Below are 27,943 nucleotides of genomic sequence, written 5' to 3'. Positions count from 1 at the left end.
CTGTCAGTATGATGCTAGCTGGTTATTTTGCCCATTAGTTTATGCAGTTTCTTTGTAGTGTTGATGGTCTTTACAATTTTTTTTTTTTTTTGAGATGGAGTCTTGCTCTGTTGCCCAGGCTGGAGTGCAGTGCTGCAGTCTCGGCTCACTGAAAGCTCCATCTCCTGGGTTAACGCCATTCTCCTGCCTGAGCCTACTGAGAAGCTGGGACTACAGACGCCTGCCACCATGCCCGGCTAATTTTTTTGTATTTTTAGTAGAGATGGGGTTTCACTGTGTTAGCCAGGTTGGTCTCGATCTCCTGACCTCGTGATCTGCCTGTCTCAGCCTTCCAAAGTGCTGTCATTACAGGTGTGAGCCACTGCACCTGGCCACAATTTGGTATGTTTCTGCAATGGCTGGTACTGGCGGTTCCTTTCCATGTTTAGTGCTTCCTTCAGGAGCTCTTGTAAGGCAGGCCTGGTGATGACAATATCTCTCAGCATTTGCTTGTCTGTAAAGGATTTTATTCATCCTTTTCTTATGAAACTTAGTTTGGCTGGATATGAAATTCTGGTTGAAAATTCTTTTCTTTAAGAATGTTGAACATTGGCCCCCACTCTCTTCTGGCTTTTAGGGTTTCTGCGGAGAGATCCACTGTTAATCTGATGGGCTTTCCTTTGTGGGTAGTCTGACCTTTCTCTCTGGCTGCCCTTAACATTTTTTCCTTCATTTCAACCTTGGTGAATCTGATGATTATGTGTCTTGGGGTTGCTTTTCTCCAGGAGTATCTTTATCGTGTTCTCTGTATTTCCTGAATTTGAATGTTGGCCTGTCTTGCTAGTTTGGGGAAGTTCTCCTGGATAATATCCTGAAGAGTATTTTCCAACTTGGTTCCATTCTGCCCGTCACTTTCAGGTACACTAATCGAACTTAGATTTGGTCTTTTCACATAGTCCCATATTTCCTGGAGGCTTTGTTTGTTCGTTTTCATTCTTTTTTCAGTGATCTTGTCTTCTCACTTTATTTCATTAAGTTGATCTTTAATCTCTGATATCCTCTCTTCCATTTGATCGATTTGGCTGTTGATACTTGTGTATGGTTCACGAAGTTCTCATGCTGTGGTCTTCAGCTTCATCAGGTCATTTATGTTCTTCTCTACACTGGTTATTGTAGTTAGCAATTCCTCTAACCTTTTATTAAGGTTCTTAGCTTCCTTGCTTTGGGTTAGAACATGCTCCTTTAGCTCAGAGGAGTTTATTACCCACCTTCTGAAGCCTACTTCTGTCAATTCATCAAATTCATTCTCTGTCCAGTTTTGTTCCCTTGATGGCGAGGAGTTGTGATCCTTTGGAGGAGAAGAGGCGTTACGGCTTTTGGAATTTTCAGCCTTTTTGCGCCAGTTTCTTCCATCTTCATGGATTTCTCTACCTTTGGTCTTTGATGCTGGTGACCTTCAGATGGGGTTCTGGTGTGGATGTCCTTTTTGTTGATGTTGATGCTATTGCTTTCTGTTTGTTAGTTTTCCTTCTAACCATCAGGCCCCTCTGCTGCAGGTCTGCTGGAGTTTGCTGGAGGTCCACTCCAGACCCTGTTTGCCTGGGTATCACCAGCGGAGGCTGCAGAACAGCAAACATTGCTGCCTGTTCCTTCCTTTGGAATCTTCATCCCAGAGGAGCACCCGCCAGATGCCAGCCAGAGCTCTCCTGTATGAGGTGTCTGTTGGCCCGTACTGGGAGGTTTCTCCCAGTCAGGATACACCAGGGTCAGGGACCCACTTGAGGAGGCAGTCTGACCCTTAGCAGAAACTTGAGTGCTGTGCTGGGAGATCTGCTGTTGTCTTCACAGCCGTCAGGCATGAACGTTTAATTCTGCTGAAGCTGCACCCACAGCCGCCCCTTCCCCTGGGTGCTCTGTCCCAGTTAGATGGGGGTTTTATCTACAAGCCCCTGACTGGGGCTGCTGCCTGTTTTTCAGAGATGCCCTGCCCAGAGAGGCGGATTCTAGAGAGGCAGTCTGGCCACAGTGGCCTTGCTGAGCTGCGGTGGGCTTGCCCAGTTCGAACTTCCCAGAGGCTTTGTTTACACGGTGAGGGTAAAACTGCCTACTCAAGCCTCAGCAGTGGTGGGCACCCCTCCCCCCACCAAGCTAGAGCATTTCAGGTTGATTTCAGGTTGATTTCTGTGCTGGCAGCAAGAATTTCAAGCCAGTGGATCTTAGCTTGCTGGGCTCCTTGGGGGTGGGACCCACCGAGCTAGACCACTTGGCTCCCTGGCTGCAGCCCCTTTTCCAGGAGAGTGAACGGTTAGCGGCTTATCAATTTTATTGATCTTTTCAAAGCGCTGGCTTTTGTTTACATTATTTTTCTCTATTTCCTATTTTCAATTGTATTGATTTCTGCTCTAATTTTTATTATTTCTATTCCTGTGCTTACTTTGGTTTTAACTGCCCACTAAGATGGAAATCTAACTGATTGCTTTTAGATCATTCTTTTCTAACACAGGCATTGAATGCTATGCATTTCTTCCAGGCACTGCTTTTGCTGCATCTCACACATTTACATATATTGTGTTGTTATTTTCATTTAGTTTAAATATTTTTAAATTTCTTTTGAGACTTCTTTGTAGATCCATGTGGTATTAGAAGTGCATTGCTTAATCTCCACGTGTTTGGGGATTTTCCAGCTATCTTTCTGTTACTGACTTCTAGTTTAACTCTGCTGTGGAATTGAGAGTTCATACATTGTATGACTCTATTCTTTTACATCTGTTAGCGTGTGTTTCGTAGCCCAGAGTGTAGCTTGGGAAGCATGTGTGTTCTGCTGTAGTTGGATGAAGTAGGGTGTTAGGTGTTCATTATAGCTAGGTAACCAATGGTGCTTCTTTTACATCTGTTAGCGTGTGTTTCATAGCCCAGAGTGTAGCTTGGGAAGCATGTGTGTTCTGCTGTAGTTGGATGAAGTAGGGTGTTAGGTGTTCATTATAGCTAGGTAACCAGTGGTGCTTCTTTTACATTTGTTAGCGTGTGTTTCATAGCCCAGAGTGTAGCTTGGGAAGCATGTGTGTTCTGCTGTAGTTGGATGAAGTAGGGTGTTAGGTGTTCATTATAGCTAGGTAACCAGTGGTGCTTCTTTTACATTTTTAAGGTGTGTTTCGTAGCCCAGAGTATAGCTTGGGAAGCATGTGTGTTCTGCTGTAGTTGGATGAAGTAGGGTGTTAGGTGTTCATTATAGCTAGGTAACCAGTGGTGCTTCTTTTACATTTGTTAAGGTGTGTTTTGTAGCCCAGAGTATAGCTTGGGAAGCATGTGTGTTCCGCTGTAGTTGGATGAAGTAGGGTGTTAGGTGTTCATTATAGCTAGGTAACCAGTGGTGCTGTTGAGGTCAGCTATGTCCTTCCTGATTTTCTGCTGGCTGGATCTGTCAGTTACTGGTAGACAGGTGCTGAGCTCTCTAACCGCCACAGTGGATTTCTCTTTCTTTGTAGTTCTGCTGGTTTTCATATCACTTGACACTGTTTTTAGGCACAGGCACGTTGTGCATTGTCATGCCTTTGTGGAGAACTGGCCTCTTTATCATTATGTCATGTCCTTCTGTGTCCTGGAGGAGATTTCTTGTCTGAAGGGTGCCCTGTCTGGTGTTAATGCAGTGACTGCAGCTTTCTTTGGATTAGTGTTAGCATGGTATACACTGCTCTATGGTGTTACTTTTAATCATTGTCTTTATATTTAAAGCGCTTTTCTGGTAACAGCATGCTGTTGGGTCTCTTTTTTAAAAAATCCTGTGCTCAAGCGATCCTCTCACCTTGGCATCCCAAAGTTCTGGGATTACAGGTGCGAGCCACCATACCCGGCCTCCCTCTTTTTTAATACAAAAGTGCTATTGATGGAATGGGAAGGTGTAGGGGGGAGGGGAAGCTTTCTTTTATCCTATGATTGGGTCTCAGTCTTTCAGTGACCCTGTGCCCTGAGGTCTGATCTTTGTAAATCCTTCCCAGTCCCCCTTCCCCACCCCTGCCTTAGGATGGCTAGAGGGGGCTGGCATAGGGTCTTTCCCTTCCCCTAGATATGTCAGACTCTGGCAAACCCCAAGTCTGTCTGTTAGGCTTTGGTAGGATACTTTCACTTGAGGGCCTTTTTTTAAGGTGAACAGATGCTCTGGGCATATTTCAGAATGGCTACTTTCCCCCCACCTGCTGGAAACACAAGGGCGTTTTTCTCTGATCTATACCCTGAGAACCTGGAGTTGGGGAGTTCCTGGGGGTAAAGCTCACAAGGTGTGGGGGGCGTCCTAAGAATGGGCCCGCTAGAGTTTTCAATCCTCAGGTTTGTCCATGTTGAGCTTCTGGGTTTGTCAGCCACGGGTCAGGCTTCCCCAGCCCAGCACAGGTCCCCACAGAGCTTTCTGTACCTGGGCATGTGCTCAGTGGGTTGTGAGTCTCTGTGTCAGCCTCTCTCGTTCTGGGGGAGCTGTTTGCCCTGTGACATTCATTTTGATAAGAATCTACAAAGAATTGCTGATTTTCAGCTTGTTCCACTTTTTCTTGTTGTGAGGACAGAATGCTGTATGAGAAACCAGAAATTCTCATGCACTGGTCTCTTGGTTTTTAATTAAAAGGTTCTATAAATTATCTTGTTATAATTGAAAATGAATCCATAGTAATTTATTTGTACTTTTACTGACTTCTGGGAAAATAATGTTTGACTACATGAGGATGAAGGTATATTGTTTCAAATGAAAGGCCAAGTAAATTAAAATATTGAAGGGCTATGGGATTAAAAAAGAAAAATATATAAAGCTTTGTTTTCGCTGGTTATAAGTGTATCTTGAAAAGAAATACAGTAAAGGAAAGACATGAAACACAATGCATGAAACACAGTCCTGATGTGTGCTGGGGGAGGGTCATCCTCAAGAGCTGCACTGTGCCCCTGGGGAGACTGCAGAGCAATACTCAGAGTATCCAGGCAAGGAGTGCATAGAAAGAAGGTGCAGAGACATGAGGCAGCAGGATTTCTCACTGAGGGGGGTGAGACTAGCTGGTCACAGGCAAGAGAAAGAAGGGCAGGTGCAACTGATCAAGGAGGTGGAAGGCAGGGAGCGACTGCTCAGAGTGGTGACGTGTGGTCCACCTCCTGGACTGGTCCACCTTCTCTAACTGGTCCCTTCCCCAGACCGGTCTACCTCCCGGACTGGTCTGCCTTCTCTAACTGGTCACTTCCTCAGACCGGTCTACCTCCCGGACTGGTCCCCTCCCTGGACTGGTCCTCTCCCTGGACCGGTCCACCTCCTAGACTGGTCACCTCCCTGGATGGACTGGCTTGCACTGCTTCCTGGCAGTTGCAGGCTCACTGGGGACTGGAACCCACTTGTCCTCCTGGAGTTTCATCACCAAGTCCACATCCCACCCTGTCTCACTGGAGCCTGGATCCATGAGGTCCAGTGAGCTAATGTGCGTCTCTTTTCAATGCAACTCAAAAGAGCGTAAAACAACCGTTAACTAAATACTGTAGGATTTATTAATTAAAAACTCATTTAATCTATACCATTTTGCATACATATTAAATCTGTAGCCTTAATAAATGTCCATTAATTCTTAAAATATAGAGAAATTGAGGATATTTCAACAATGAAATATATAATGGAGGAAGAGTGTAATTTTTTTTCGGATAAAACTCTTTGGTCTATATAATTTTTCTGAGATTAAAATAACACGAGAATTCACTCCAATAAAAAAGTAAACATTACTTTTCTCAAAAAATTTAATTGCCGAACTATTTACAGGAGGTGAACATCAGCGATACAGAAGTCAAATGGAGGCATCAACACAGGACGGTTATGGCGGAAACGGTGCGCAGTTTCTTACAGTCAGCTGAGAGTGAAAAAAAATCATGGGAAAAAAGAACACAAATAAAGCAATCCTTAAATGCCTTAAAGGAATGATCAACATTCTGGTAAGTTATTAAGAAGAAGTAAGAAATTGTCGTGGTGATGAATAGCATATTGCACATTCAGATTAGGTATCCTGCATGCTACTAAATAGAATTTATCAAAAGAACCATAAAAGTGTGAGAAAGAGAATTACATAAAATAGTTGAATTCCAGTGAATGACTTTGTACAGATGCTGAATATTTGGCACTCTGTTCATCCTCACACTCGATATGGTTTCATATTTATATTTATATATATATTTATATACTTCTTTAAAACTTTAAACAGCTAGTTTCCTGGTTCTAACATTCCTTGAATTTCTATAGGAGGCATTTAGTATAGTCCTTAGGCCACACCTGGGTATTTTGGTCTGTAGTATGGAAGGTCGGGGGATGAGTTGTCTCTCTCTGCAGGGAGGACCTGTCCTGCCCGAGAGCAAAGTGGCTTACCGTTCGGAAGGAAGCGTTCAAAAGGAGCCTAGGTCTCACTGCTCGTAAGGGGAAGCCTTGTCGAGTTCAGCAAACCAGTTAAAAAGTGGAGTGAGGGGAACATTCGTGCTGAGCCCTTTGAAAGTGATATGATTGTATTATTCAAATGAGTGGGGCTGGGGCATGGTAGTGTTTTGGGGGTAAATCAGAGAATGCGTGAGTGGCTTCCATAAGGTACCACGATCAAGCTGGGAGCATCCTTTGTCGTACTGGCAGACACAAGCCAACACACTCTCTAGGGAGACCATGGTCTACTTGAAAGAGATAAATTTGAACTTAAATTTGTCCAAGAAACCTGGTGTCAATCTTTTCATTCATTATCACCTCTCCTCCATTGAGTAGGTGAAAGCTTGGATGCCCAAGGCTTTCAGGTTCTGAATAAGCACCAATGAAAAGAGTTACATAAAATCTAAGAAAGTAGGGAGGTAAACCTCTGTCAACTTGTGTGTGTATATACAAAATCTGTTAAAAAGTAGTTTGATAGTAGGTAACGAACATTTCTTCTGCAAAGTAGTCATCTGTTAAGTGTTTACATTGAAACTTGAAATAATTTATTTTAACACTGGATAAAAACGCCAGGGTTAGGACAGCAATTCATAAAATTGTGGACATTTTTCAATGTGGCAAGGATGAAAGACGGTTATTTCCCGGAGCTTTCCCACGGACCACCTCTGCCTTCTGTCAAGTGCGAAGTAGAGAAATTACAAACACCTGGAATTAGAGCGGTGGGCTTCTCAAACCCTTCTGTGGTTTGAGTCAGTGTGTCTGATTTCGTTCCTGCTGTTTCCCCACCCATGCGGTTTTCTGCTTCCAAATAATTTTTTTTCCTTCATCATTTTAATGTTTAGTTTATCTCCTCATTTCATCTAAGAGGCAATTGAGCTTAAGTAATGGTGAAAACGTGGCCTAATTCTGGTTGGTGCTGGGTTCTTGTTCTTGGAAGCATCTAGAAACAGTTGAAAGCCAGAAGCTAAGGAGAATGGCCCTTGTAGTTATTTCTGCATTTCCAAACCTTTCCAAAGACAGTCTCATGGACTCTGCCTCTGGTGGTCCCTGATTATCTCTGAGATGTTTAGGACCAGCCTGGATTTTGGCAGCGTGCCCTGCAGAGCTGGGAGGGCGGCATTCTGGAAGAGGCCAGGGACTAATCCTTAGCAATAAGTCACACTTTCACCACCTGTTCCCAGGAGCTCAAAGGACTTCAGAGCCAATATGTCATTAATCCTCACAATGTGTCCTGGAGGAAGACAGGGACAGGAACTGTAATCCCCTTTCTAGAGGAAAAAACTGAGACATAAACTTGAGATGAGTTGCTGGCTGAGGATGAATAAAAGCCAGGTTGCCTAACAGCCTAGAGATTCCTAGCAATATCTCCTTCATTTCCAGAACATTCTGCTGCCACCCTGCACTGGGGGACATTCAGCTGAATGCGTAGAAGCAAACCCTTTCCTTTAGCACTTTGTTTATGGCCAACAATGTATTGCAACTCCCAACTAATAGCGACAAGATGGGGCTCCTGCAGGGAAGCCATGGGCTCTGAGCTGACCTTATGTGGTGTGTGTCATGGCTGACACGGCGCTGAATGAAGCACACTGCATTGCCCCAGCCCACAGAGTTACGGATCCTAATCAGAAAGAGGTCATCTCTTTCATCTCTTAAGCTCGTGGTTTTCTATTTTAAAGTTTTGGAACCTTGTATTCAACCCACGCCTACAGAGAAGTGTAAACAGACATGCAGATCAAAACAAGAGAACCCTGGAACATTCCCAGGGGCTGTCGTCTGAAAACTGCGGTTTTAAATTAGCCTGTTAAATTTGCAGCTAAAAAAAAAAAAAAAAAATGAAGTTCAGGCTTGAGAAGAAGAGGGCTGGGAAATGAGCAGGCAGGAACCATGTGGAGTTTAGTTATTTCGGCCTGTGTTGGAGAAGCGTGTTTCTGTGCTCACAGGTGGGGCAATTCCAGTTTTCAGTGTGGGCCAAAGGCAGTATCCAGGGGCCCTCCCCGAACCAGCGCTGTTTTGGACAATGCTTTTATGTCCGTACCAGCGCACACCCTCTCACACATTTCCCGCTGCCTTTCCCAGGTTTGTGGGGGGCCCTGTCATCAAGGATGGCCCTGCTGGTGACTGGGGTACCCAGGCTGACTCAGCCACGGCACGTGGGCCTCCTGTCCGCTGAAACACCCCGGGGAACCTGCCAGAATCCCAAACAAGGCAGACTGATGAAACGCAGCTGAAACACAAGCTGCATCTCCCAGGAGGTCCCCTGGCCCCTTCATGCTCAGGACCACAGGATGGCTTGGCTTGATGGAATTGCTGCCGATAGAAAAGGCCTTCCTGAGGAAGACTTGGACCCACCTCCCCCACTCCCTACTCTCCCCCAGAAGGTTTGGCGCAAACCAGACAACTGTCCCTAACAGAGCTCATTCCACAGTCACCACAGGCGCTGCAAACACAGGCCTGCAGTATCCCTTCACTTTCCTGTGAAATTCCATCCTGGACTGGGGTAGCGATGCTTACGAGGATCTAACAAAAACAGAGATGAGCGAATTTACGGATGCAGGGCCTCCTAATGAAAGGGGTGGAAACGGTGGCTGCTTAATATGGCATCGAAAAGGCAAAAATCAAGACAAAGACATATGCTCCAAGAGAAATAATCAGAACCTGTGCACATGTGTGCTCTGCCACTGTGTCTTCTAATCATAAACCTGGCCACTTTAATAAGAAGCAGCAGGGAAAAATTCCCTCTACTTAGTAGGTCACTGATTTTGTAGCCTTTTTTTTTTCTTTTAAAACCAGATAACCTTACAGGTAATTATATTTTTATCTGACCATTTACCTTTCCATTAAGTGCTTGAAGTTTTTAGAATTGATTTGGAGTTGAAAACATCAACATTTCCTTTTAAACAAAACTGTAATTTTTTTGGTATCATAAACAGTTCAATTTTTTTATATACCATTCTAAGATGGTGATATAAATTTGCTGAGAAAACTATGGTAAAAATTGTCATTGATAACAACTAGTTTTACTTCAAACACAACAACACGCGAAGATGCGAGAGACGCATCACAAGGAAAGCACTCTAGGTGACAAGCAGCATTCTCCTTTCCCAGGCTAAACGCTAGGTCCTGTTTATCATACTTGTGTTTTATTAACCACAGCCTTCAACACAGCAGGAGCAACCTGTCGGCTCTAAGGAGAGTGTCTGGGTTTCACCTGTCATTGGCTGTATCATTAGGGAATGTAGGTATGGGGTTATAGTGAACATCACACTCTCTAGGATGATGTTCCTAGAACAGCACAATAATTTTCAGCCGTGTTCTCCAATGGATGCTTACTCTTTTCTTGAAGTTATATTTTAAATATGACGAAATGGTCACACGTCGTGAGCTCCATGGCATGATCTGCTAGAAGTGGCTGAAATAAGCTAGCTCGAGTGACTAACACAAGTATCATAAACAGTTTTATTTTTCTTTACATGTACAATACAGAAACATGGCTTATCTTCTGCGTTTCATGGTAGAATGTCACCTGCATGAGAACTGAGTATATTGCACTTGATTATGTAACACGGACAGGTAACATTCCATCAGGTCTAGCAGCAGGTATCCGTTCTACCATTAAATCATCTTCTTTGGAACATGGCGGACCAGGCAGGGCGAGTGCACATTCACCACGTCGAGTCACCAACCCCTGTGCAATGTAGTGGTAGGTTAATCTGCTCACCTAGGGATGGTTTAGGCCAAGACTTTTGGGGATTGAAAAATAACAATGAGTCTACAAAACATAAGAAATCAACCTACATGCAGTGAACATTTTCTTTTAAGCAGGGATCATAGAATCTGGGATCTGAGACAAATAATTATTGTCTACTTTAACAGTTTGCTTTTCTATGTTTTGTATAAGCTCAAGGAAATGAGTTAAACATATCAGCTGCCAGTAGATAGATCAATGTGAGGAGGTGGCGGGCCTTTATCAACATTACATTTCCTTTCACTCGGAGTGTACACTGACTTTGCTTTTCTGTGGTTACTTCTAAACAGCGGAGTTCATCTGAAATCATACAGCATTTTTAAAGTCTAAAATGCCAATACTCGCAAATACATTTGTTTTAACATAATAAGAGTGGATACAGGAAGAAGCGTCATTACTGTACACTACTCAAGATTTAGGTATTTATTTAGGTAGAAAAATGCCTTGAACACTCTGGGGAAATAGGATTCATTTATAGAAGAATATTTCAGGGATTTTTTTTTTTTTTTTTGCATTTTTCAAGGAGATACATTCGTACTGATTTTTGCTTCCAAATATATTTTAAGGCTGTTTGGTAAAATATATACCAGACATGAGGCTCAATTTACAGGGTTTTGTTTTTACAGGGAATTCTTAACTACTCAGCTTTAAAAAAGTAAAACATCGAAGCTAAACATGCTTTAATATCAGCTCTGCTCCCAATGGTCCCATGCTCAGTGGGATGTGGGGAATGAGGCAGGGGAGACACCGCAGCTCTGGAGGGCGCGCTGGGGGGCAACCGCACATCGAACGCCCTGCCAGCCACGGGCTGCAGAGGGGCTGGGGACATTGTAAAGTGCAAATCAAGGTGAAGAAACAAAGTGCTATGGGGTCATCGAAAGCTGTTCTGCCTGTGGCTAAGTACATGGTACTCCTTAAGCCGGGAAGGAAGACCAGGTATTGGGGTGGAAACATCTTAAATCGCAGTCGGCTTTTAGTTTGAGTAATAATGAGAACTCTGAAACTGGAACCCATGGAAAAATCGGATAGGCTTTTCCTTTGAAGACTGGTCTGAACTGTGAAACAGAAGTCGTGTCAGAACAATGGTCGCAGCAGCTGAATTTAATTATATACACAGAAAGCCTATTAATTAGAGTCGTTCCTATTTTCCTCTGGCACCGACCACAGAGTCATGAACACCAATTTTTTTTTTGAATGCTACAGCTGGAAATCACAATATGTGACCTCTTTTTCCCTTCATGTCTAACACAGGCAAGGAATATATTCTTGACTTTAGCAATACTGCATAGGACAAAAGAATTCTGGAAAAATACAAATGTAAACTACATTTCTTCTTTACCATTTAAACTGAGATATACTTACCACTCACATTCATATTTCTTAAACTTTTTACATCACAACTGTCATTTTAAACAAGCAAACTTTTGTTTTTCGTGTGTGTGTGTTTTTTTTTAAGGATACCCTGAAAAGTCAGCTGATAGAGCAATTTGAGAATATATATATACATACATGAAAAAAATCACATGTAGCGTAAATGGTGAAACTTAAAGAAAATACTGGGTGTCGTATTTTAAGTTACAAAGAAATAAAAAATACAATAACTGTTTAGAAGTAAGGACATTGTTTTCCTTTTATGCTCCCAGCCCTCCGTAAGACTCTCCTCTCTGCGCGTGACTTCCTTGTGGGAACACTCAGCTTATCTTTTGAATGTGTAGATGCTGTGCTGGGTATTTTCGTGGGTTCAGACTTGTCATCGCCTGGGATGTTGGAGAACTGTATGGCGGGGAGTTTGGTGGTTGGAGAAGTCACTTTCCATCACAGGAAGCTTGACACAAGGAGCCTCATGTTTTCTATCTGTGACGGACAGGAGCAGGAGAGTGGAGCGGGCGGACGGGCCACCTGTGCTCTGGGTAAAAGCTCGGCTGTGCGAGGGGAATGGGCCTTTCTTTCCTGCACTTCAGGTTGTAGCACCTTCCACTTGGGTGTCTAATGCCTCTAGGGAGTGGTGAGATGCACCCATTTATAGTTATTTGTTCTTCTTACCTCTAATTATCACACAATTTATAAAAATAGAAATAACAAAATGTAAGCTGGGTTCCAGCTCCAGAGGCATTTCTCGCCGTCCTCTGAGAACACGGAGGAGAAATCAGGTCTCACCACACCTGTCCCTCAGAGCCAAGTGTGAGCCAGGCCACCCGTTAAAAAAAAAAAAAAAAAAAAAAAAAAGCAAAAGTCGTCCTCGCCACGAGCTCCGTGGACTCTGAGGCCACCGACCGCATTCCACTGTGTTCACGGTACAGGGAGCGTAAGAGCAAGGGCATGTTCAGTGGAAGGAAGGAGACAGAAACCACCAGGGAGGCAACAAACTGTACAAGCGTTTTGTGAAAAAGCAGAAACACCCAAGGGGAAGGTGGCCGGCCTCCGTCCTCAGAGCCGGGTCTGGGCCTCGGGGATGTAGATCTCGATGCTGTCCGCGCGCTCGGTGGCAGAATTCTGCCGGAAGGACGCCGCTCGCTTGGCGGCCATGAGTCGTCTCCGGGCTTCCTGGCGTTGTCTGTCGGGCAGGTCCAGGGATTTTTCTCTTGTGATGGGAAATTTCCCTTTGGGAGGCTTCTTTGGTATTGGAGGCGGGACCTTTCTTTCTTCCTGAAAAGCATCGCAAGTCAACATTGGCAGGTGGTCGGAGGAGGGTCCCAACAGCTCGCGAGCTCAGCGGCCCTGGGGTCTGGCCCACGCCCTTCCCGACCGCAACCCCCAGGGGGCATCCTTCATTCCCTTCCCACGTTTCCCCTGGTCCCTGGCTCCCAGGCCACAGGCTTGCCTTCTGCACAGTATGGAATTTGTAGAAGCTCCCTCACACTCTCCAAAGGGGGCAGAGGCGTCAGGGGCGGCGTTGACAAATCAGGAAAGAAATTCTGCAGATTCGCACCTTGCGTCTCTGCAGTCACTGCGTTAGTCTGACATTGTCGCCCGATTCCTGCACTTCCCAAAGCCCTGTGTCATCTCCGAGCATCGCGAGGGTTTTGGACACCATCGCTGGACATCCCTATTCAACACTGCAGGTTTTTCTGCAGACTCTGGGATTCCAGTATGTTCATGAAAACCATCATACATGTGTGGGTGTGTGGGGAAACACTGGCCCAATTCTCTAATTGGCCTAAAATCCCATTGACATGGACGACATTTGTAAAACCACTATTCACTTGCTTGCTTTGTAAAAAGACGCAAGTAAGTATTTCTGACCCTTAGCTCAGACTCTCAGATAAGTCACGCTAAAATACGTGTATGCCGTTTTAGATCAATCTCACAATTATGCAACAAATGCAAAGGGTAATGCTTGCACTTGTTCCCACAAAAGGTCTGTGTCCATAACTCTGCGATTCACATTGTTCCTAAAGACAGTGGGACCTGCCCCGTCTCCCCTTCTGGACAGAGCCATGACAGGGACTCTCCGTAGCCAGCTGTTTCCTTCCCAGCAAAGGGCACACGGCAGAAGGCGTCAGAACCACTTTCCTAAGCAGATATCTAGTTTTGGGGGAGAAAAACAGGAAAACTCCACTCATGTCTTTTTCTCTTCAGCCTCTGAAAAATTCCAAAGGGAGCCCAGAGGTGCTTGTAGATTGGGGGAAGACAGGCAGTTGTGTGAGTACGGAGGAGGCCCGTGGCAAGAAGCCTGCTTTGGTGTCTGGAACTTTGTTCCCTCGGCTTATTTTACATGACTAGGCCAGAAGCAATGACTCTTACCTGACTTCTTGGCATCCATCTAAAACAATGGGGGGATCAGTTCATTGAAACCTTCAGCTACTTTAACAAGTAATTCCTTTTTTCAGCACATAACTGTCCTCATAGTTCAGGGGATGCCAAGAGAAAAGGAGAGAAGAGGATCTGTTTCCTCTTTTGGTGTCCCCTGAACTGTGAGCCTGTGAGACGTACACATCAGTATTTCCTGTAGGGGTTCCCCAATCAAAGGAGCTTCCAGGCCTGCGGGTGTGGCACTGTAGGAGTGTCCAGCAGATGCTGTGCAGGGCCCACCCCAGGGAATTTTTAAGACGCCGTGTTCAGGAGGGGCAGGGCCTCCTCTTCAGGCACGGAGCCTCTGCTGTGCTGGAGATCTGCTCGCTTTCTGGACTGGCATGCTCTGCCCTCAGCGAGAAACCATTTCCATTTTCTTTCTTTTTTTTTTTGAGACAGAGTCTCACTCTGTTGCCCAGGCTGGAGTGCAGTGGCACGATCTTGGCTCACTACAAGCTCTGCCTTCCGGGTTCACTCCATTCTCCTGCCTCAGCCTCCTGAGTAGCTGGGACTACAGGCGCCCACCACCACGCCTGGCTAATTTTTTTTTTTTGTATTTTTAATAGAGACAGGGTTTCACCGTGTTAGCCAGGATGATCTCGATCTCCTGACCTCATGATCCACCTGCCTAGGCCTCCCGAAGTGCTGGGATTACAGGCGTGATCCACTGTGCCCGGCTAATTTTGTGTATTTTTAGTAGAGATAGGGTTTCACCGTGTTAGCCAGGATGGTCTTGATATCCTGACCTCGTGATCCACCCACCTTGGCCTCCCAAAGACGTTTCCATTTTGAGAATCATACTCTATGCGCAGCTTGGGTAGATGGGCTCACGTTCGCTCTCAATGACCAAAGAATGGAGACTAGACGGAACCATCGTGCGCACCTGGGCTAACTTCAGTATGTTCCGTTTGAACAGCCTTCTCCCTCAGATCCACTGATCTGATGCAGATCCTCAGATCAGCATCACTGATCATCTCCTTCACCTCAGATCCAAACCGTGGCTTACACGGACCTGTCTAGTCCCACACATGGGTTATGTGGACCTGTCCTATGCATGGCTTAGGTGGACCTGCCTAGTCCCATGCATGGCTTACGTGGACCTGTCCCATGCATGGCTTATGCAGACCTGCCTAGTCCCATGCATGGCTTACTGGGACCTGTCTAGTCCCATGCATGGCTTACGCAGACCTGCCTAGTCCCACACATGGCTTACATGGACCTGTCCCCTGCATGGCTTATGTGGACCTGCCTAGTCCCATGCATGGCTTACACAGACCTGTCCCAAACATGGCTTACTTGGACTTGTCTAGTCCCACACATGGCTTATGTGGACCTGTCCCATGCATGGCTTATGTGGACCTGCCTAGTCCCATGCATGGCTTACACTGACCTGTCCCACGCATGGCTTACTTGGACCTGTCTAGTCCCATGCAGGGCTTACATGGACCTGTCCCACGCATGGCTTACTTGGACCTGTCTAGTCCCATGCAGGGCTTACATGGACCTGTCCCATGCGTGGCTTACGTGGACCTGCCTAGTCCCACGCATGGCTTACGTGGACCTGTCCCATGCATGGCTTACGTGGACCAGCCTATTCCCATGCATGGCTTACTTGGACCTGCCTAGTCCCACGCATGGCTTACGTGGACCTGTCCCATGCATGGCTTACGCGGACCTGCCTAGTCCCACACATGGCTTATGTGGACCTGTCCCACACATGGTTTAAGTGGACCTGCCTAGTCCCATGCATGGCTTATGTGGACCTGTCCCACGCATGGCTTACGTGGACCCTGTGCACTCCCACCTCACTCCCCTGTCGTCTGGGATGAGAGGGAACCTGTGGATCGATTGCATCTGGCCTGGAACTCCACTAGTGGCCAGGGCACCTTCTGGGAGGAGCCGATGATGAGGACGACTAGATCTGGCTCTCGTTCTCATGACCCAGGTGTGCATCCTTGCTGGATAGCAAACACCACTTCCCCAAAGGATGCTGACTTGATTTTCTTTATCATTTTAATTAATAACATTTGTCTAGAAAAATCCAATTATGGTTCCTCAGGACGTCTTTAAAACGTGTGAGGAAATCTATGTCTTTGCTGCTAACTCAGAACTATCTACTAGTTCTTCTGATGACAGCATCATGGAAGAAGTGAAATGCCAGGGTTCAGATTTAATGGCAAATTTCAGCCTATTTTAAGGGTTGAGGCTGATGGATCTACAGGAAGATTAATTCATCAAACGGTTCAATAAGGTATAAAATGTCGCCTTGCCTATAGTGGCTATACTAGAAGATATATTGAATAGGAGATAGTCCATAACCAGGCGTAAAACTTTCCCTGTGGGAAGCCAGCTTAATATTTACACAATGAGAACAAGTTTGATAAAGATAATTCATAGGTGAGACCCCTGTCAGGAATGAGGCTGCAGGTTTGCTTGTGATCTTGGCTAGTGTCTCTCTGAAAGGCTTATATAGAAGAGACAGAGCAGGGGAGACCCTATTATTTACCACCCATGCGCAAGGCTTCAATTCTGCCCCATTTTGGGCACATGCACACATACGCACACACACGTGCATATACACGTGCACACATACATAGAGGGAAATTTGCTCGTGTGTTGCCAGCAAAAGACTGAGAACCCCGTTGTCATGCTCTATCTGCAGCAGGTGGTTAGTGCAGTGGGAAAGGGGGTTTGCTGGGAGCCGGCCCTGCACGGATGCCCTTACCTTTCTTTCCGGGGACTCCATCATCTTCCAGTCGTTGAGCCGCAGCCGCTGCAGCTCATCGAACTTCATGCTGACGTCCTCAATGGAGAGCTGCAGCATGTCCCAGTAGCCGGCCAGGTCCTGCGACGTCGGCCTCGGCATGGCGCTGGGGTCCTGGGGACACACACGGTGTTCAGAGCCAGGAGAGTCTCCTGCGGGCACAGGGCTGGGGAGGCCACTCCTCCCCACGCATGCCTTTCAAGAGGCGGATTAGGGAGAAGCCTGGCTAATTCCACCCTGAGGCAGATATTTGGGAAGGCCATGCTTCCATGACAGTTTACTTTAGCACAAGTATTTGCTGTCGGCTTAAAAACACGTAGCATAGCTGTTCATTGTTCCACGTTGAAAATGCTGGGAATGGGGCAGATGGGAGAGTTTCTAAATGCTTCACAGCTCATAAAAGCAATAGGAGCCTGTGTTTTTGGTCACCTGTGGATGATTCGGAAGGGACAGGGCTCCGTGAGCCTGCCGTGGTATTGGCCTGGTGGTGGCAGTGGGGAACCAGCTTGGAGCCCATCCTATACCTGCTTGTTCTCTGACGGCTCTTAGCTCTCGTTCTTACGGTGATGACACCTTACAAATGTAATGCGCCAAGGAACAGGATGCTCTCACCAACCGGCGCCCACACTTAGGAGGCACACACAGGTGACAATGCTGGGCTGCAGCCCTGGGCCGAGTGGCCCAGAGACATGCTTGGTTTCTCTGCCCAGTGCCTGACAGATACATGATTTCCACCAGCTGCCTACATTTATGTATGTTATTTTTGAGACAGGGTCTTTCTCTGTTGCCCAGGCTGGAGCACAGGTGTGATCATGGCTCACTGCAGCCTCTACCTCCTGGGCTCAAGGGATCCTGCCTGCTTAGCCTCCCAAGTAGCTGGGACCACAGGCATAGGTCACTACACCCAACTAATTTCTTTAATTTTGTAGCAATGGGGTCTGGCTGTGTTGCCCAGGGTGGCCTCAAACTCCTGGGCTCAAGCAACCCTCTTGCCTCAGCTTCCCAAAGTGCTGGGATTACAGGGTAAGCCACTGTGCCCGGCTTGCTCCCTACATTGAAATCTGAATGATTTTTCCAGGTGTGGCTCCCTTGATTCAGTGGGGATTTAACAGAGTCAGAGGAGGTTCTGGTGGGTCAACATTCAACTGGATTTGCTTATGGTTTCAGCAGTGCACACTCAGCATGCTCAGTGAAGAGCATGCTGAACGGACAGCTCTGCGATTCCTCACCCAGAGCCAGGACCTGGGGTCCCCAGCTGCCCTCCGCGCGGCTGAGCCCGTTCTTCTCTGCAGCCACACGAGGGCAGCCTTGGCCACTCAAAGCCCCACCAGGCACTTGAGGAGCTCCCCAGGAGGGCGGCCCTGGCCACCGGCTGGGAGCCCGAACTCAGCCTCTGTGGGTGGGGACAACTAAAGTGCCTGGCAAGGAGGCCACGTTCTGCACCGAAGTCAGTCGAGGGATGCCAGCAGGTGCAGCCTCAGGGCAGGCCAGGCCAGGTGAGAAGCAGCAGGGGAGGCTGCTCAGAGGCTGTAGGGGTGGTTCCTACCTGGCTTCCAGAAGTCTTCGCCAACCTAAGAACATCCCCTCTTTCTGTAGGGCTGGGCACAGCTGTGCCCCTCTTTCTGTAGTGCTGGGCATGGCTGTGCCCCCTCTTTCTGTAGCGCCGGGCAAGGCTGTGCCCCCTCTTTCTGTAGGGCTGGGCATGGCTGTGCCCCCTCTTTCTGTAGGGCTGGGCATGGCTGTGCCCCCTCTTTCTGTAGGGCCGGTCATGGCTGTGCCCCTCTTTCTGTAGGGCCGGGCACGGCTGTGCCTGATGGTGTGGGGGAAGCGGAGTGGCTTCTCCTGCCTCGCCCACAGCTGGGTGGTCCTGGTCACATCTCCCGGGGGATGAAGGAGGAACATGGCCGGCCACTGTGGCAGAGGCTGCCTGAGAGCAGGCATCGCCTTCCCTTGCCCCCCTCCTCTACTCGGCAACAACACACCCGTCCTTTGGGCTCACCCAGACCACATGCTGGGGCCGGATGGGCACAGCCTGGCATGGTCAGGATTTGGTTTTGTCTTCTGTTCTCTTTTGGTTGGGGAGGCGGTTGCATCTGAATCCACTGGACATTTAGAGACGATAAGGTGTTTATAATAAAAAAAAAAAGTCAATGGTTGTGCCATGCCATTCCCTTTCCCCCAGCAAACTCATGCAGGGCCTCTTTCCTTGTGAAATTGCCATCTTTTAAATTCACACAGCTCTGTGGCTCTGGCATCCGGCGTCCATTGGATAGGAACTTCGGTGCCTCGTGTGGCCTGGGGCAGCTCTCTGTGTGCCGGCACCTGCTCAGGCACACACCCCCTGGGGTTGGATGGAGTTAAAATTCAGAGGCAGGCTCAGTGGGTCTGAATGAGACTAAGTTTCTGGGGACACCAAACTGCTGGTCCCACAAGCACAGCAATCAGGCCGCACGCTTTGAGGTTAAGTTATTTCCGGTATTATGTGCCTTCTGCTTGTGTCACAAGCCACCTGCACATCCCGACCCTGAGAGGCTCTGTCCCCCGCGGTCCGTCCCGAAAGGCTCCGCTCCCTGTGGTCAGTCCTCAATCTCAGGCTGGGGTTCTGACATTTTCTAGGGTCACTCTTTGACTTAAAGCTTAGTTACCTACAAACAACTTCCAGCAGACAGCGGTGCTACTTTGCACTGCGGACCATTTGGCTTTGATGAGCAAAGCATCTCTTAACAAGTCAACACTCCTCTCCTGCCAGGCCTGTCTCAGGCACCACCCCTCCCTGTACCACTCTTCCGCCCCAAACGTGTCCAAGTGTTTTTCTACTAATCCTGAATAGAAGATGAAAGAAAAGGATGTAGCCAAGCCAGCTATTTTAAAACTCAAAAGGCATAACAAATATTAGGATGAACAATTTTAAGCCAAATATTGGCTATTTCTGGCAGAGCAGAAAGGAACATTTAGCAGGTCTGAATATGCACCTTAGGCTGTGTGTGGGAAGCTTTGGAGGAGCATTCCTAAAGACAGTGCCTGCCTAGGCTCACCCGAGTCTGCATAATGTTACACAGAGTTCGTCAGTGGCCCGAATCAATTCCTTTAAAGGTAATAATCAAATAGATACTATGGAGGAGGCAAGAACGTTCACAGGTGACATGGCAGCTCAGTGTTTACACAGTTACGAGCTTCTTTCGAGGCACTCAAGACCTTTCTATTTCCCCCTTTTAAATGATGATTATAACTTTGTCAGAGTGATGTGTTGGTAACTCTTTAAAATCGCCGTGAACTTCAGTGGGGTTGATTGGAAAGTATTAGAGAAGGCATACTTTTTAATGATCCTAATGAAAAGACATGAGATGGCAACTCTGGCTTGCTTGTGCATCCTTTGATGTGTAAGAATATTCTTATGTCTCCTTGCACGTGAAAAAGCCAAGGAAAACATCATCAAAACACCTGGCACCGTTGCTACGTGAGGCCTAGAGGAGACCTATTTGCATTTGACTGAAAATGTTTGGTCTGAAAAGAAATCGATGTATGTATTATAAAACAACTTATTAAGTAGCATAAATATTATTTACTATTTCTCAAAATAGTGAATACTTTAGTCAGCTAAGGAAAAGTATACATGTATGTGTGTAGGCAAATATATAGTATATATAAAATATATTAACATGTATATGTAAACTTAGATATACAGTATGTATAGAATGTATATGTATGTATGTGTGTAGGCAAATGTATATATAAAATATATTACCATGTAAACTTACATATGTTTTATATATACTATATATTTGCCTACACACATACTATGTATTTTATATATACTATATATTTGTATATATAAAATATATAGTTAATATGTTATATATTTGTTATATGTTAATGTTTAGCATGTATATATAAGGATACATAAGTAAAATTTCATATACATGTTAATATATATGTTTATATATAAATACACCTATATATGTTTATATATAGGTGTATATATAAACATATAGATGCATATGATTATAATCTTGTATACATCTAATATATATGAGATGTATATATGAGCTTTTCTGCTCTGCCAGAAATAGCAAATATATATTTATATATTAATATGTGTATATATATTTATATATAAGCATATATAAGTATATATTAACATGTATATATGTAAGTATATGTAAATATATATGTGGTTTTTCTTTTTGTTTGCTTGTCAGGAATAACCAAGTTTAACGTCAACTGTATTAATCATCTAGTTCATGGTATATTCGTTTCACTACCGACTATAAAATACAAAGGCTAAATTATTTGCAAAATCTCTTCGTAATCTCTTCATTGTAGTTGTTTATGTATTTTTATTTCCAGGCACCTTAGATCATTTTCTCATTTGTGACATTAGCCGTAATAGAAATTTCCGTGGTTTCTCCTCTTCTAAGATGCTCTGGTGGGGCATCCGGTTGCAAAGACACAGTGTCACCCCGTGCTGCTGCAGCCCCCCTCTTCCTGTCCCCCCTCCCCCTTGCAGCCTCCCTGCCTTGGTACTGCTTAAACCAGGGCCATATCCACCTCCCTGCCTCGGTACTGCGTTTAAACCAGGGCCGTATCCGCCTCCCTGCCTCGGTACCGTGTTTAAACCAGGGCCGTATCCGCCTCCCTGCCTCGGTACCACGTTTAAACCAGGGCCGTATCCGCCTCCCTGCCTCGGTACCACGTTTAAACCAGGGCCGTATCTGCCTCCCTGCCTCGGTAACGTGTTTAAACCAGGGCCGTATCCGCCTCTCTGCCTCGGTACCACGTTTAAACCAGGGCCGTATCCGCCTCCCTGCCTCGGTACCGTGTTTAAACCAGGGCCGTATCCGCCTCCCTGCCTCGGTACCACGTTTAAACCAGGGCCGTATCCGCCTCCCTGCCTCGGTACCACGTTTAAACCAGGGCCGTATCCGCCTCCCTGCCTCGGTACCATGTTTAAGCCAGGGCCGTTATCTGCCTCCCTGCCTCGGTACCGTGTTTAAACTAGGGCCGTATCCGCCTCCCTGCCTCGGTACCACGTTTAAACCAGGGCTGTATCCGCCTCCCTGCCTCTGTAACGTGTTTAAACCAGGGCCGTATCCGCCTCCCCGCCTCGGTACCGTGTTTAAACCAGGGCCGTATCCGCCTCCCTGCCTCGGTACCGTGTTTAAACCAGGGCCGTTATCTGCCTCCCTGCCTCGGTAACGCGTTTAAACCAGGGCCGTATCCACCTCCCTGCCTCGGTACCGTGTTTAAACCAGGGCCGTATCCGCCTCCCTGCCTCGGTACCACGTTTAAACCAGGGCCGTATCCGCCTCCCTGCCTCTGTAACGTGTTTAAACCAGGGCCGTATCCGCCTCCCTGCCTCGGTACCGTGTTTAAACCAGGGCCGTATCCGCCTCCCTGCCTTGGTACTGCGTTTAAACCAGGGCCGTATCTGCCTCCCTGCCTCGGTACCGTGTTTAAACCAGGGCCGTTATCTGCCTCCCTGCCTCGGTAACGCGTTTAAACCAGGGCCGTATCCGCCTCCCTGCCTCGGTACCGTGTTTAAACCAGGGCCGTATCCGCCTCCCTGCCTCTGTAACGTGTTTAAACCAGGGCCGTATCCGCCTCCCTGCCTCTGTAACGTGTTTAAACCAGGGCCGTATCCGCCTCCCTGCCTCGGTACCACGTTTAAACCAGGGCCGTATCCGCCTCCCTGCCTCGGTACCGTGTTTAAACCAGGGCCGTATCCGCCTCCCTGCCTCGGTACCACGTTTAAACCAGGGCCATATCCGCCTCCCTGCCTCGGTACCGTGTTTAAACCAGGGCCGTTATCTGCCTCCCTGCCTCGGTAACACGTTTAAACCAGGGCCGTATCCGCCTCCCTGCCTCGGTACCGTGTTTAAACCAGGGCCGTATCTGCCTCCCTGCCTCGGTACCGTGTTTAAACCAGGGCCGTATCCGCCTCCCTGCCTCGGTACCACGTTTAAACCAGGGCCATATCTGCCTCCCTGCCTCGGTACCGTGTTTAAACCAGGGCCGTTATCTGCCTCCCTGCCTCGGTAACGCATTTAAACCAGGGCCGTATCCGCCTCCCTGCCTCGGTAACGCGTTTAAACCAGGGCCGTATCCGCCTCCCTGCCTCGGTACCACGTTTAAACCAGGGCCGTATCCGCCTCCCTGCCTCGGTACCGCGTTTAAACCAGGGCCGTATCCGCCTCCCTGCCTCGGTACCACGTTTAAACCAGGGCCGTATCCGCCTCCCTGCCTCGGTAACGTGTTTAAACCAGGGCCGTATCCGCCTCCCTGCCTCGGTACCGTGTTTAAACCAGGGCCGTATCCGCCTCCCTGCCTCGGTACCGTGTTTAAACCAGGGCCGTATCGTCTCTGTTCCCAGGGCGGGAAGCCTCTTCTGTAGTAAGTGCGTGTGATATTCCGCATACTGATGGGAACTCTTTGACAAGGAAGAAAACAATGAGAAACTGTGGAATGGTGCCCATTAGCTTGGTTACAGGGAATAGGGGTTCACTGAGGATTCACTTACCATATTCTGTTGGCAAAGCCAATAAAACTGCTGGAATTTCTGGGACATGAGAAGCTGGGCACTCCCAACAGCACTCCTGATTTTACCGAGAACTGTTTAAAACAAAAACAAAAACAAAAAAACAACAGCTTCAAAACTGGGTCAATTACACAAAAGCAGAAACATCACAGCAAGGGAGCGAGTCCCACTGGAGATGAAAACTGACGACTTCGTCGTGCCGAGCGTGTTCGCTGGTGAGTCGTGCCTCAGTCTGCTCGTCCCCAACTCATGAAGGAAATCCAGAGATGACCAGATGTCACTGTGAGGACATTCTCCTTGGGTACTGGGAGAAACTTAGTTTAGAAAGGCGGCCTATACCTCAGGGAGTTTTCCTTATTTTGGCATCGAGATTATTTCAGTGCTGCTGTTTGGATGAGCTGGAAGACACAAGAACACGTGTGAGTGAAAGCAACATCGAGTTCTTCCTATTTTTATGTACTCTGACGTGTTAGTGAACTCTTTTAGATGTGAATTCCTTCATTTTTAGAAAAAACACATCCATATGGGTTCTCTCATTGGATTCAATTAAATAATTTCTAATGAACTGTGGGCAGTTATCTCCTGGCAGTGCTGTGAGGTGTGTGTTACGTAGGAAGAGGCTGCGTGGACAGAGGCCTCACGAAGGTCGTAGCAGCTAAGAAGATGTGGCTTCCCTCCTGGAGATGGTAAAAGGGTCACAAGTTACTGAATATGCTCACAGCTACTAAACTCACCAATCCATGTACCCAGTATATGTGTAATGCTAACGCTACATTTCTGAGTGTGCTATGAGTCAGCAGGCCACAGTTTAGTAGGAAGAATTAATCTACAAATGGTTCCTAATTGCAGTGACTTTATTTGGTTAATCAAATACTAATTTTTTTTTTTTTTTTTTTTGGGATAGGGTCTCCCTTTATCGCCCAGGCTGGAGTGCAGTGGCGCAATCCTGGCTCACTGCAACCTCCACCTCCCAGGTTCAAGCAATTTTCTGGCCTCAGCCTCCGGAGTAGCTGGGATTCCAGGTGCATGCCACCCTGCCTGGCTAATTTTGTATTTTTAGTATAGATGGGGTTTTTCCATGTTGGTCAGGCTGGTCTCGAACTCCCGACCTCAGGTGATCCACCTATCTCAGCCTCCCAAAAAGCTGGGATTACAGGCGTGAGCCACCGTGCCTGGCTGTAAAGTTTTTTAAAAGAATATACTGTATGTGTGTGTGTTTATTTTGTTTTATTTATTTATTTTTTTGAGATGGAGTCTCGCTCTGTCACCTAGGCTGGACTGCAGTGGCGTCATCTTGGCTCACTGCAGCCTCCACCTCCTGAATTCAAGTGATTCTCCTGCCTCAGCCTCCCGAGTAGCTGGGATTACAGGCGCTTGCCACCAAGCCCGGCTAATTTTTGTATTTTTAGTAGAGACAGCGTTTCACCATGTTGGTCAGGCTGGGCTCAAACTCCTGACCTCCAGTGATCAGCCCGCCCTGGCCTCCCAAGGCCAAGGATTACAGGCGTGATGCTGGGATTACAGGCGTGAGCCCCCGCACCCGGCCCCACCCCCTCTCTTGAGTCTGCTGTCAGCATGGTCACCACTTTGTAAATAGCTGCTTTGGTAGATCCTAGCTCACCATGATCCTCAAAACCACACAGGAATCGACTGGAACCCATTTCTTACCAGTGCACCCTGGGCCCACTGATCTCTGCTGGGTATTATTTGCAGGAGCAACAATTCAACGTTCTTCCATAGAGTGTGCCCAGTACACGTATGTGGCTTTTCTGTGCCTGGGTCAGCGCGTGGGGCCAGGGCTGCCCACCAGTCAGGGGGCAGATGATCTATGCATCTCATCACCTCTCAGTTCACACCACGTCTCCCCATCACTGGCTTTCAGCGTGGGCCCTTCAAGGTGGGGCCGTCTTTCCTGAGCTGGCTCACGGGGCGTCATCTGCTTCTTCTGGCCAAGCTGATGATTCCACCTGCTCTTTTTGCTCTCCCTAGAGAGTCTCTGCAGAGCACAAATCACTAACCTACACGACACACCCTAAAACTGAAAGTGCTGTGGTTTAACTAGCCCAGCCCTTGCTCCTGCTTTCGTTGGAAGGAAGCCATGGGAAGCTGACTCTCCAAGGCTGGTGTAAAATGGTGTAGGAAAAGGGGGCATTTATCCTGGAGATTTGCCCCCTTGAACGCAGAGGCGAGAGATCCATCCCCACTTACATCTGTGGCTTTACGTACTTCACGAGGGAATACCGATGTGCTGGAGGTTTCGCCTAGACACATGCAGGTGCTTGGAGCTCAAGGGACCTTGCAGACCCACCTGTGCCTCACCTGGGGATCTTGTGCCGGGCATGGCCTGACTCACGGGGTCCGGGTGGGGCCAGAGAGTCCGTTTCTTTGTACGTTTAGGAGATGCCCCTGCTGGCTCCCAGGGCACACCTGACTGTGGAAGCCTAGACAGCCTTTCCAGAAGTCGAAACCGAGGTCCAGGGAAGTGAACCCAATCCTCTTCCACAACAGCTCTTCCCCCAAACATTCCTTAGTCAGTCCTAGAGACAGTTACTGGTGAGATTCATTGCACACGATCCAGAAACTGGCATCCTGCTGCCCAAGCCAGGGTGCTGCAGTGTCTCCTCCTTAGCCCAACTTTAGGGAAAAAGAACTGCATTTCATGGGCACAAAGGGTCTTAATGTTCATGTAATAAAATGCTATGAGCCAGTTGAAAATGACGTTGCAGAGATAACCTTGATTTGAAAGGGCTTATGGCACGCTGTGACCCAGAAGTCAACCACACAGCAGTGTGTGCGGTGCCTCCCTCATTTTTTAGAACATGAAGGTCTGGCATTCTGTACCATGTGTTCTTCAAAGTGATTTTCTCCTGGGTAGGAGAAAGGACTTAACAACGTATTTTTCTGTCTTGTCTTATTTTTCTAAAATGAAGATTGTTTTGCTCCCCAAAGTTTTATTATGAAACCTTTCACACATGCAGAAAATGGGAAAGAAGAGTATAACCCACAGCTCCCTCCCTGTTCCGTGGAGACGGCAGTAAGTGTTGTCCTGTGTTCTCTCTTCCTGAGGCCTTTACCTGCGACCACCTTGTAGGCCCAGGGCCACTGTCACCCCCACGACGGTGACAATAGTTCCTGAATATCACCTAATTCTCCATTGCTTCTAGGGCATGAAAAAGATGAAAAAAGCATAACTTTTAAGAAAAGCAAGTAACTCGGATAACACTTTGGCATTGTTTCTGTCTTGAAAAGAAGGATGGAAGGTTGTCTGTCGGGCATCTTAACACCGGGGCCTTGTGCCGTTCACAGATCCACTTCAAGACAGGCTGCTCTTCCTTGGATCTGATTGGCCAGCCAGCCTGGGAACAGAGAAGGGAGGGGAGGACTGGAGAAGGAAGCCAGGAGCCCCTGGCCACATGGCATGGGATGGAGCTGGCAGGGCTCTGAGTTGGGGTGAGTCTGGGGGTGAGGGGAGTGGAGGGGCCGCTGCGGTCGGTCGAGAAGCAGCTGGAGGCGGTGGAGCTTGAGTGGTTTCTTGAAAGGGGTGACAGTGAAAACTCCTCATCCTTCCTGTGCATTCCACTGCCCCCAAAATGAACGTGTTCTGCAGCCCTGGACTCGCTGATGACGAGGGGAGGAATCATCTTTGCTTTTGAAATGTTGAATTTCTATTTCTTTTGTATTCTAAAACCTGGGTAATTAATGAAGATATTTAAAGGGACTATTTTAAGTAAGTCGTTGCTGCAGAAATATATAGAAGTGGATGAATAAATGAATTTATTTTGCCAACTCTATGCTTCCTCAAACTGTAATTTAAAAGTCAATCAGTTTCTTAAAATTTGAAGTTTAATTCCCAATTTTCACATTCTCCTTAAAATGGAATTCAACTGAACTGTTAATACAAAGTACTTCAATTTATACTCTTTAACACAACATGAATACATGGGCAAAATCTTGGTATCGATTTAATGTAGTGGAGAGTTATTATAAAGGGAATAAATTGAATATTGCTAGAGAGATAATGAATGTCGAAAAGTGTAGCTAATGACATGCCTGCTAATGGTAGGAGAATTTTGCTGTTCAGTGAGTGAGAATGATCCTATCTGATGCCTATAATGTAAATAGCTTCCTATAATTGCAAAGAAGTTGAAGTGAAAATTCAATTTATTCTCTTCCACTGTATGTCTCTAATTTTGCCATAGTTTAGACACTTGCAGGAGCTATACTAAGGACTAATTCTCATCAGAATGCAAATTCACAAAGAACCTGCTAGAACCCTTGCCTTCCATGTACAAAGAAATTTGATTAACACACTTGGCTCTTTTATTTTTTCTATAATTCCAATTCTATCTAAATTTGGTATGACGTAACATAATTCACACTATTCTGGTGTTCTAATATTTGAGATGGATTTTTATAAAATTTGCAGAGAGTCGGAAATGATCATTTGAGTATTTGTAACCTCTGTGATCCCCTGAGATTCCCTTGTAACTAATTTTGTAGTGGGGTCTGCCTAAGCTACGGCTCCCAGAAATCTCCTTTCAAGATCTCGAGCCTCATCATTTTCATGTTTTTGAGCACGTTTCTGTGTGTTTTTAATGGATTTATCACAGTTGTACATATTCTTGGGGGCACATATGATATTTGAACACGTCTACAGTGTGCTAAGATCAAATCAGGATGACTGGGATGTGCATCACCTCAAACATT

The 27,943-nt window shown here is 46.9% G+C and overlaps 1 protein-coding gene and 1 long non-coding RNA gene across 18 annotated transcripts in view; one reads left to right on the top strand and one right to left on the bottom strand.

Moving 5' to 3' along the window:
- Window positions 1–27,943, top strand: part of LOC134810642 (uncharacterized) — a 62,473-nt gene that overhangs the window by 20,250 nt on the left and 14,280 nt on the right. Inside the window, exon 2 of the long non-coding RNA XR_010159150.1 lies at window positions 5,759–5,928. This is a non-coding gene — a long non-coding RNA (uncharacterized LOC134810642). The remainder of the gene's footprint in view (window positions 1–5,758; window positions 5,929–27,943) is intronic.
- DLGAP2 (DLG associated protein 2) overlaps window positions 5,705–27,943 on the bottom strand; it is a 1,020,080-nt gene continuing 997,841 nt past the window's right edge. For 15 of the 17 annotated variants that reach the window (XM_024345427.3, XM_063816097.1, XM_063816099.1 and 12 more), the window contains 3 exons: window positions 23,219–23,310; window positions 16,663–16,815; window positions 11,684–12,791 (listed from right to left, as the gene is read on the bottom strand). In XM_024345427.3, coding sequence (XP_024201195.1) covers window positions 12,573–12,791; window positions 16,663–16,815; window positions 23,219–23,310 — 464 coding nt within the window. In that variant the 3' untranslated portion in view covers window positions 11,684–12,572. Of the gene's footprint in view, window positions 12,792–16,662; window positions 16,816–23,088; window positions 23,311–27,943 lie in introns of those variants that run through there. The other 2 variants (XM_024345426.3, XM_063816091.1) reach the window with 2 other exon arrangements.

Source organism: Pan troglodytes, chromosome 7 (assembly GCF_028858775.2).
Source record: "Pan troglodytes isolate AG18354 chromosome 7, NHGRI_mPanTro3-v2.0_pri, whole genome shotgun sequence".
Taxonomy (NCBI): Eukaryota; Metazoa; Chordata; class Mammalia; order Primates; family Hominidae; genus Pan; species Pan troglodytes.
This window is presented reverse-complemented; position numbering and strand designations above follow the sequence as displayed.